This window comes from Trachemys scripta, chromosome 2 (genome assembly GCF_013100865.1).
Source record: "Trachemys scripta elegans isolate TJP31775 chromosome 2, CAS_Tse_1.0, whole genome shotgun sequence".
Taxonomy (NCBI): Eukaryota; Metazoa; Chordata; order Testudines; family Emydidae; genus Trachemys; species Trachemys scripta.
Genome location: NC_048299.1, coordinates 245,245,546 through 245,256,985, shown reverse-complemented (window position 1 = coordinate 245,256,985; position 11,440 = coordinate 245,245,546). Strand labels below are relative to the sequence as shown.

Here is an 11,440-nt window from a genome sequence, read left to right as displayed (position 1 = left end):
GGTGCAGGTGGGAGGGGGGAAGAGAGAGCCCAGGGCTGGGGTGAGGGGCAGCCAAAAATTTTTTTGCTTGGGGCGGCAAAAAACCTAGAGCCGGCCCTGTTTGTCCCTGCAGCTCCCATTCCTAAAGAATTAAAGGCGGCACTCGGGGATATGGGCAGTGTGTGGAGCTTCCCTGATCTCACCTGCTCCTAGTGGCTGCAGGGAAATGCCAGTTGCTTGCGGGAGCTGTGTGGCGCCAGAATAGGCAGGGAGCCTGCCTTAGCCCCGCTGTGCTGCCAACCGGACTCATAACAGCCTGGTTAGCAGTGCTGACCGGAGCCATGAGGGTCCGTTTTCAACCGGGTGTTCTGGTTGAAAACCAGATGCCTGGCAACCCTACATACTAAGTGTTACAGTAGCTATTTCAAAATCATCCATGATAGTTACTACTTTTTAAACATAGCTAAGCAAAAGTCCATTGCTTTACATCAAGAGTCAGGGTTTTTAAAAAAAGGTAATGATGTATTTTGGACCAGAACTTTCTCAGCCAGTGTTGTTTTAATCACTGAACAGCATTAGTGTGCATCTTTTTTTGTGCTCAGCATAGGCAAAAGAAAGGTGAGAAGCAGATGGCTAATACTGACAGATCAATAGATATTAACTTAGGGTTTTTGTTGGCCTTCACAAAATGGAGTGGTGAGCTCCTGCTGTACTAGTTAAAAGATTCAAAACTCAATTGTCAAGGAGGAAATAATGACTCAGCCCTATGTCACTGGGCAGTTTCGGTCAGTGAGTTTGCACATTTGCTGTATAGTGCACTAAGCTCCTGATGCTAAATGGACGTCCTAACATCTGTCCTTCATCACTGGCTCAGAGTCCTTTTGAGCTGGCTTCTTTCTGCTCGACAAATAAACTGAGCCACACACCTCTTGAATTTGTTTTTCTCCTCTTGCCAGCATGGGCAAACAGATCCCCAGTACATTCCTTCTCAAAAGTATAATATATGCCCCAAATGCATATAGTTGATCTCTCGCTCCCCTTGACTGCTGGGATGTGCCTTAAACCGCTCCTCACTGCCTCTGGAATGTGGTTTCTAGGCATTATTGCCCCAGAAACCAGCTATTGGTGGTTAAGGTGATTTTATGAGACTGTCCCCACTGGTTGATCATGCTTGTCTGTGATGGCCAGGTGAAATAAGATGTAGAAGGGAACCATACAAGTTCTTTCCTGAGAAGATTCCACCACAATGTGCTTCCAGAGCAAACAAGCGTTCCTTAAATACTGCAGAATAAAGATAGCAAGCCAAAATCTTGAACAAGGCACAAACTAAAAAAGAGATGGATTCGAGATTTTGGGCCCTCCAGCCTCAAAGAATGAGACCAGGTATATTTTTAAAAGCACAAGTTGGAGAGCTTCAGCCAGCCAAGCACAGTTGTTAGGCATCTGCTCCGTGGACAGTTTTGTTTTCGCCATTCATACATCATATGTAGGAGAGGCTGATTTATGTGAAGTTACCACATGTGTTTCCGTACCTGCCTTCACAGAAGGGGGAGAAACAAACTTCTGCCAAATGCAATACATACACTAGCGTGTTTTATTGTAGATGAGTGTGCAATATAAATATTTTTGCCAGAGGAGGAGCATAATTCAGGAAGAAAATGTCAGCATAATCCCACCAATATTAGTTTGACACTTCAGAAAAACCACTGTCTCCTCCCATATGTTTTACAGGTGTGTTTTGCATGTTTTTGACATTCAGCCAATAGTCTACTAGGTGAACAGCTTATTCTAGTTTGGGTTGTGACTATGACGCAGTTTTGACTCAGTACATAGAGTCGTAAAACTCTTTAGCACCTGTTTTTGCCAGCTCTAGTCATCAGTCTTTACTTCAAAAAATATTAATGTGAATTTCAAACTGTGTTTCATGGTTGGCTGCATTTTCTGGGGTACAGCAAAGCCCATTACCTTGCTGGGGGTTGATCTCTCAGAGATTCAGTCACTATTATAGTCAATGTTCTGTTCATTAGATTGTAACCACATGACTTGTGTAGCACACAGAAATCAAGTATTTTAGGAATAGCTTTATTAACTGTAAACAATCTTGTTATATTACAATTTATGCATCAGTATGTAAAATTAGCAATAGTAAACTATTTACCATAAAAGATTTAGGAATGAACAATCTATATATTTACATTTTTAAATAGTGTCACTTAAAGGCAAACAATGACCAAGTAGCTAGACAACCGTATGAAATGTTAATAATGGATGGGTTCATTTCACATTCAGCAAAGGGCTATTCAAATCCCGTGCTTCTTCCTTATTAGTACACAAGAGACATGAATTCCAGGAGTAGCTTCAACAAAGCAGAACTCATGAGAAACACGTAGCAATTAATACATTCTTATTGTATGTCCATTTGGTCATATCAGCTATGAATAGGAGATGCTAACATAAGTAAATGGCATTTACTGAACACTAAGGGCAATGATCTGACTTGACTCCTATTCCTAACTTAGTTGCTGGTTGTATTCAGGTACATCAGGAATCCCACACAAGAAGTTAGTTCATGTGCTGAAATTCATGGTCAGAAGGAGAAAAGTCATGGGCAGAGTTTAAAGTAGAAGCTCACAAAAACCAAGAAACTGAGTCAAGTCAGCTTTTACCATTTAAAATGAAAATTGCTGTATGTGTGTTTGCTCTGCAAAGCAATCCAACTGCTCTTGTGATGACAGCAGTACAAACTATAACACAGATTTGAAAATAAAGGGTAAAGAACAACTTGAAAAGCACATCTCTGTCTAAAAGCTTTTTACCTAATATTGTTACAAGTGCCATCTAACATTGATGTAATTGTTATTGCAATTGCCATTTGTAAGCCTACGCTGGTAGTCGCCATCTTGCTGACAGATAGTGGTTTTCACTGGGCTCCAATATTGCAGTTTTCATACAACTCTTTCTTCCGACATATTTCACAATTGTTATATGTAGTGAGAAATGAGTCTAACTCCAAGAATTTTCCAAGTGCTCTGCTGTGCAAAATAGGTTATAATTTCTAGGTACACGTATTTCTGTATGGTCTGATGTAATACATGACTTCTCGGTCCTGATTCTGAACCCCTTTCCTGGTTTCTGACATTTATAGGGTGATAAGCATAAAATGAATTACAGCTGGCCTAAGTAAGGAAGCGCTGTGTGTACGGTTTGGAGAGTCCAGAAATAGTAGAGCCTAACAAGGTGAGCTAAGGATGAAGTTTAGCACTTGGGTTTAAAAGGAGGAAAGTGTTTATGAATTTTTGGTACATATTAATGAGAATAAACACAGCTCCTAAAGCTTGTTAAAATGCACATTATTGGCCCCAAAATTATAACTGCTCCTGTCTCCCTGACATAATTGCATATTACCAACTAATCCACAATGGTATATATATCAAAAATTCTTACGACATTTTGACTGGTGGATAAAATAAGGTTTCTGTATACAGACAGTTTCAAAAGTAAATTAATGTTATCGTTTCCATTTTGTTCTTCAAACCACACAAAGGCACTAGTTTACATTAAGGACTAATGTCCTGCAAAATTTCAGTCAAATAAAGGAAGCTATTTTAAGGTTAGAGTGGTGCTAAAACCCAGCTGTCGCTAGTAACTTAAAACGGCCACACCAGGTCTATCAGATTTAGTAGGGGAATATGTTTTGCTTCAGTATGTAGACACTGGGGTGGAAAAAGTTTCAGCCTTGAGGAAGTTTTTACAGCTGAGTTATAAGCCTTGCTTATACCAGAGACTGGCAGATCCTAAAATATGATATAGTGGGCATGGATATCTATTTTTGGTGTGTGCAAAAAATGTCTCAATGAATAAGATTTTCCTTGTCTCCTTTCCTCTTATTTCTGCTAAGAGAAAGAACAAAGGATTTTCATTCAATTACCACCTTTCCCTTTGGTTGAATATCTGTTTATTAGGATGGTTATTTTACGCACCAACTTTGCTTTCCTTCTAGTGCTAACATCTTGCGTAGAGACCAGGAATCCCAAAGCTGTCCTTGTAGTCAGGTCAGAAAAGCTAGCTTTTAATTTTTCTATCACCCACCACCCCACAAAACTGACATTAGAAAAGTTCACATTAGGTGACTGCATAGAAAGCGTGACTTTAAAAATGGTAATGCATAATCATGCTTGCCATAATTTGTTCTTAATTAAATCCCTTCCGCAAGGCTTTATTTTTTACCATAGTGAATTTACTAATGAATACCTGAGCAAAATTTGGATCAACTAGGTACTGATATGTCTTAATTGTGCTTGGAAGGGGCTCTGCAGCTACAACTTGTGATGCTGTTTGTACAGAAGAGTGGCTTGGAGCAAGGTGGTAGGATGTTTTTGTGACGAAATCCACGAGCCGGTTGTATTGCTGTTCAGAGAGTCTCTCTCTAACTCCGTCCACCTAAAATCAGATAAATCAGCTTTATTATTGGAATGTAAAGTATCTTCACTTACTGGTCATACCCAGCAAACATACTTCTGCATTAGTTTGTTATCAAGCAAAGGCTTCCTATCATAGATCTGTAATGTTGGTGACGTTTCATCCTTTCTGCAGCTCAGTGTCTCCCACACTTCTGTGACGTGTGAGCTGCTTCCCTCTTCTACAGTTCTGCTGGCAGTTCAATGTCCCCTTTCTCCAGCTTCCCACCAGAACTTCTGCCTCTGTGGCAGCAGTTAGGTTTGCTCCCAAATATTTCCGTTGCCAATTTGACTTTTAATTCATTTTCTGGGCAGTAATGAACAATTTATAATCTTTCCTCCTCTGCTGCCCCACACGGATCAGGTATCTAGCAGCACGGTAGTCTTAGCCACCCAGATCAGTTGTTGTAGTGTACCTACTGTGGGACTCCCATGTCCCCCTCAGGCTGCGGCAGAGCTGTCCAGTAAACACCAGACTAAATGCAAGTGGGGTTCTATATATGAGGCAGCATTCACAGATTTTTCAGAGGGTGAATTATGTCTTGCCTATTCCCAGCCTGCCGACCATCACACAGGCAGGGCATGGGACTCAGGACATGCCCTCTCCAAAGAGCTGTGACTCCAATCAGGAGCTTCTGAGCATTTCAAGAGGGAAGGATGCAGAGGAAGCTATCTGGCCAGCTCAAGGGGTAAGTCCCACAGCCAGAAGGAAAAACCCATTAAAAGATACAAATTCATCCCCTACATAAAGATACTGAACTGGGTTCTCAGCTCCCATGCTGGCCAGTAAACAATTCCGTTTTGCAAAAAATTTCAAGGTTTCAAAATTGGTTTTTGTTCCAATGCAGAATGAAAATGAGAACTTTTGAAAAATGAGAGAGACAGACAGTGAACAACGCAGTGGTTATGTATGTACCTGGGATGTATGGGATGGTTCAAGTCCCTACTTTGCCTGATTCAGAGCATCCCGGGTGAATGCTGACTCCCCCCACCCAGTTGGAGCACCTCCTCTTCATATAACTCATTTATGTATTGATTTACTCTGTAGCACAGTGGTTTGGGCACTTGCCTGGGATGCAGAAGACCCAGGTTCAAGTCTGCCTGATTCTGAAGCAGGGACTTGAATCTGGGTCTTCTACATCCTAAGAGAGCACCCCCAACCACTGAAGTGTCTCCCTCAGTCTCTGGTCATGACAAGAAATTCCATCCTGGACGTAAGAAACCTTTTTCATCAAAACGGATACATCCCATGATCCCATCTGATTGCATCCCTGCAATGCAGATGCCCATTCTAAACAAATCTTGTGCTCATCTAAATTAATAGACTGTCTCCTGTTTGGAGAAAACTGGGTAAAATAGTAGTAGAGAGCACAGCCATGCCAAAGCAATCCCTTCCTTCTTCACAGAGTGCATTGAGAAGGGACTACAAGCCCAACAACAGGCAAAATGCTCCTTTTGCTCATCTTCACCACAGAAGTAAGATAGCATATATTTCAGGCAAAACCTTAGAACTGCAGATCCGGTAGCAAAATCAGAGGTGGCAGCAATACCTCTACAAACTCACTATGACCACAAAGACTGTGCCTCCAACTTGATTTGAATGCAGGAAGCAAACTATCCCCATTCTCAGAAGTTCTGGTACGAAGCTGGAGAAGAGGGACCCTAAACTGCAGAGGAGGGGCACAGCCTATACATCACAGAATTGTGGGAGACACTGAGCTGCAGAATGGGTGAAACATCAGCAAGAGAAGGTGAAATGGATGAAAGTGGACTAGTTGGTGAAAGTAGTAGTGAGTTTCAGTTGCCCCCTCATACTAAGGGCATCACCTCATACCTTCTTCATCCAACCACCCATCTCAAGCAGTCCCATCAAACACGAGTTGATACTGAACGGGCTCTCACCCCAGGATATGGGAGCAATACAAGCAATACTCCTGAGGGAACTCAGTGGCAAAAAATTCTGCACCAAAAAAATAAAAATTCTGCACACAATATTTTAAAATTCTGCACAATTCTGCGTATTTTATTTGTAAATAAATAAATGTGGAAGCTCCAGCATGGCAAAGGGGAGCACAGACCACTGGCTGCACAGATGTGGGAGATCATCCCGCAGCCCCTCCCTAGGACATGCACTCAGCGGTGAGGCTGCACCTGACCCTGACATAGCGCAAGGGCCGGGCCTGCCCCAGAAACACCCCAGGGCCCTGCCCCTCCATGCCAGGTGCACCAAGATAGTGAGCAAGAGGTACAGTCTCACATGCACACCCAGCCCTGGCCCCTGAGGGACTTAGTGTGGAGTGAGAGGGTTTGGTGTGGGCAGCTTGGTGCGGGGGTCCAGATAGGGGGGAATCTGGATGCACAGGGGCTCGTTGGGGGTTTCCAGGTGCAGGGGGAATAGGACTCTGCGAGGGGGGTCTGGGTGTGGGAGGGTGGAGGTGGCTGGGGGGGTCTGGGTGTGGGGGGCTCAGCAGGGGAGTCTGAGTGCGTGAGGCTTGGTGGGATGGGGATCTGGGTGTAGGTGGTTGGGGCTCAGTGGGGTGGGGGGTCCAGGTCCAGGAGGCTCATGGGGATGGTCCAGATTCAAGGGGGGGGGGCTCAGTAGGGTGAGAGTTTGAGTGCAGAGTACTCAGGGGTGGCTATGATAGCTGCTAGCTGAGTCTCAGTCACTGGAACACATGCAAGCTCAAGTGCTGGTCCTAAAGTAGGTACTGAGTCCTTCAGATGGTGGACAGTTCCAAGAAATGTCCACATGGGTCTTCCTATCTGCTCTGCAGAGCCTCAAGTACTCAAGACAGATGCCAGCCTATTGGGGTGGGGAGCACACATCGGACAAAGAACAGTGCAGGGAATGTGGCGCTCCATAGATAGGAATATGAGCATCAACCTCTTGGAGGTCAGAGCAGTGAAGCTAACCCGATGAATGTTCCAGAGCCCTCTCAAGGGCGATCACATCCCAGTCCAATTGGACAACAAACTTGATCCTACACTAAGAAGGGATGGAAATAATGGAATGAACTTGGGAAAAATCTGGCTTCCATAAGAGCAATACGCAAAGGGAGAACTAAACCAGAAGGCAGATTGGCTCCACAGATACACAGTTGGCAGCTCAGAAGGAGAAGCATTAATTGCACTTGGATTATCGTTCAAAGTGATTACGACTACACTGGCCTCCAGATGGACTTCAACACTAATGGCCTACTTCTCCAGCTAGTCATGGTTTACCTCATGGTGTCAAGAAAAAAACATATACCCCAAGGACCCGGGAATTCCAGCTATTCTAGATTTTCTTCAGGACATTATGGAAAGGAACTATAGCACAGCAACATAGCACATACGTCATAACCCATAAGTAATGTCTTACATGCAAGGGGGGGGAGGGATAGCTCAGTGGTTTGCGCATTGGCCTGCTAAACCCAGGGTTGTGAGTTCAATCCTTGAGGGGGCTATTTAGGGAACTGGGATAAAAATCTGTCTGAGGATTGGTCTTGCTTTGAGCAGGGGGTTGGACTAGATGACCTCTTGAGGTCCCTTCCAACCCTGATATTCTATGATTTCTAAGATCCTTGGGCTCTTTAGCCAAAAATCTTCAAGTCTCAAGAGTTCTCAGAGCAAATTGTCTAAACCTGCAGTAGACCAATGTTCCTAAGGGGGATCTAACTACTTGTACTAGGACCCCTAACCACTCACCCCTTTGAACCATTTACAATGGTCATGCCTTTCTTTCTACCTACCTATCTGTCTACACCTGCTTCTTATTTGCTATGATACATGCTAGATGAGTCTCATAGTTAGCAGCTCCATCCATACAGAAATCACATTGTGTGTGCCATGATGACAACGTGGTTCTAAGGACTCTGGAATCTTTCTTACCAAAGGTGAATTCCTCTTTGCATGCTTCACAGGAAGTGATCCTCCCCCCATTCTGTTCAGAGCCACAGCAGCCTACTGAAAAGCTCTGACATAGTGAGGATATACATAGAGCACTAAAGATCTCATCATAGGCGATCCCTCAAAGTCAAGGATGATATCTTTCATGGATTATCCATTTAAAGTTATCTATGGGTCCACAGATGGGCCACAGCCTCTGCCACATTGCAGACATGTGTTTCCGAGAAGGGTGGGTGAATCTGAGATATTGGTTCGAAGCATAGTGCGCTCTTTCTGTTGCTCCCGTTTTTCTGTTACATGTAGTCGAATCTGGTTCTCAAAGTGCTGAGTTCCCTGCTTCAAGCAATTCCTCCATTGTTGTTGGACCTGGGCTATACATTCCTACAAGTTAATGTCAATGTTGCATTTTCTCATATTAGTCTTCAAGACAGCTCTATAGTGTGTTTTCTGCCCTCCTCTAGCATGTTTGCCTTGAGAAGAGAAAACTTGTTTTGAAAGTCTAGAATTGGGCATCCGAACTACATGCCCTGCCCAGCGAAGTTGATGATAATCATCACCTCGATGCTTGTGATATTCGCTTACGAGAGGACATTGATGTTAGTGCGTCTATCAGCTCATTTAATTTGAAGAATCTTACGCATATGCCATTGATGATACTTCTCCAGTGCCATAAGATTTCTCCTATATGTAGTCCACATTTCAGCCCCATAGAATAAGGTGGGGATCACAACTTTATAAACCAGAAGTTTGGTTTTAATTCTAATGTCACAATCTTCAAAACACCCTCTTTTCATATGACCAAAAACTCAGCTGGCACATCTGAGACAATACTGGATACTTCTGCCCCATATAGCACTGCAGGTTGTACCACTGTTCTATACAGTTGCGCTGTCAGTCCCAGTGGCATACGTTTGTCATACACAATGCCTGAGACGTTATTCCACACTCTTCCAGCACTCCCCAGTCTGGACTGTACCTCACATTCAAGCTTGCCGTCTTCTGTAACCCACCTGCCCAGGTACTTGAACTGGTCAATCTGGTTGAATTCTACTCCATTAATTTCTATATCCAGTTTCCCTGCGGCACCTCTACTGACCCACATGAGTTCAGTCGTAGTGATTTACAGCTCATGCCTGTTCAGCTGATCATACTACTGATTTCACTATTTCCTTTAGGTCTTCTTTTGAGGATGCCCTTATTGCTATGGTACCAAGTATCGGAGTGATAGCTGTGTTAGTCTGTAGCCACAAAAACAACGAGGAGTCTGGTGGCACCTTAAAGACTAACAGATTTCTTTGGGCCTAAGCTTTCGTGGGTAAAAAACCCCACTTCTTCAGGTGCAGCTGAAGAAGTGGGGTTTTTTACCCAGGAAAGCTTAGGCCCAAAGAAACCTGTTAGTCTTTAAGGTGCCACCGGACTCCTCGTTGTTCTTATTGCTATATCATCTGCATATAGCAGCTTCTCACCTTTTCCCATTGGGATCTTCTTCCAGCAGATGTAGTCAATCAGTACTAAACAGCAGCAGACTGAGGGCCAATCCCTGATGCAGTCCAACTTTCATTTCAGAGGCAGGGCCGGCTCCAGGCACCAGCGAAGGAAGCAGATGCCTGGGGTGGCCAATAGAAAGGGGTGGCACTCCGTCCGGTATTGGGGCGGCACATCCAGGTCTTCGGTGGCACTTCCGCCGTGGGTCCTTCACTCCGTCTCTTCTTCTTCGGCGGCACTTCGGCAGCAGCTCAACCGTTTTGTTTTGTTTTTTTGCCGCTTGGGGTGGCAAAAAAGCTGAAGCTGGCCCTGTTCAGAGGGGCTTGTTCCAAAATATGTTCAGATCTCTGTTTCAAGTGGAGTACATAGTACACTCTATATAGTGCATTCACCATAGTTTTTATATCCTCAGACACTCCATATTTCCTCAGCACGGTTGTAAGCATCCTTCTGTCCACATTATCATACACCTTTTTTGTGTCTATAAAAGCCAAGAAGCTATCCTATTGGTACTCTAGCTGCTTCTCTGTTGTTTGCCGAATTACAAACACAGCATCTGTGGTTCCTCATCCTTTCTTAAAGCAAAACTCTTCTTGTTTGAGGAGTTATTCCACCATTCGTCTAATCCTAGAGTCCAAGATGTGTTCCAGTATTTTCACTCCATGCAACAGTAACTTTATCCCTTGATAGTTTCCACAGTCACGGATGCTGCCCTTCTTATGTATTGGGACCAAGATAGACTTGCGCCAATCTTTGGGGAGTCTCTTGCCTGCCATACAGCTTTAATCATTCTGCTCATCCATTTTATGCCTCTCTTACCCAAGACTTTCACCAAGTCCACTGTCACTTCATCAGGTAAAAAAAGTATTTTACAAAAACCATGGAACTAACAAGAATGAAATCCCAGCCCAACTGGAATCACTCCCCAGACTCCCATTGACTTAATTTGGGTCAGGTTGTCACCCATGGTGCTTAACTTCACTATTCTCTGCTTTTTCAGTGTATTCAGTTTCCCCTTCCTTTGTATATACGCTCTCTGTTGGGATTGTGAGCTCTTTGGGGCAGGGCGCTTGTCTTTATATGGGTCTATGGGTTACTTGTTGGCGCAATATAAATAACAATACTGATATCCATGTTTGATTCTGACAATGCCTCTCATTCAAGAAATGGATGATGAGTCTTGATGGTCAGGCAGAACTTGCTCAGTTTAAGTGATGATTTGCAGGAAAAAGAGAAGGGAGTTGCAAAATTGAGTACAAGAGGATAAAAGCAACCTAATAAAACCACCCTGCTCAAATATTCTAAAGTGAAAGTGGCTTGTTAGGGTTAGGGTTAATAGATGAATCATGCCTAACAATGTGCATTTAATTGCTGAACTGCTAGGTTAAGCATCTAATAGAATTTGGTTTAATTTTTTTCAGTGTAAATTTGCAAGCAAATGGAGCATCCCTAATGTTCTGAGCAATAAATACACATACACAGCTTCAGAACCTCTTATTCAGAGAGCTAATGTTGGCTAAAAGCAACAGAGGGTCCTGTGGCACCTTTAAGACTAACAGAAGTATTGGGAGCATAAGCTTTCGTGGGTAAGAACCTCACTTCTTCAGATGCAAGAGATCTGAAGAAGTGAG

General features: G+C 43.6%; 1 protein-coding gene across 5 annotated transcripts in view; it reads right to left on the bottom strand.

Moving 5' to 3' along the window:
- Positions 1-2,045: 2,045 nt before the first annotated feature.
- The window catches only part of VPS13B (vacuolar protein sorting 13 homolog B), a 948,921-nt gene continuing 939,526 nt past the window's right edge, over positions 2,046-11,440 (bottom strand). For all 5 annotated transcript variants that reach the window (XM_034763372.1, XM_034763367.1, XM_034763371.1 and 2 more), the window contains exon 62: positions 2,046-4,419. In XM_034763372.1, coding sequence (XP_034619263.1) covers positions 4,171-4,419 — 249 coding nt within the window. In that variant the 3' untranslated portion in view covers positions 2,046-4,170. The remainder of the gene's footprint in view (positions 4,420-11,440) is intronic.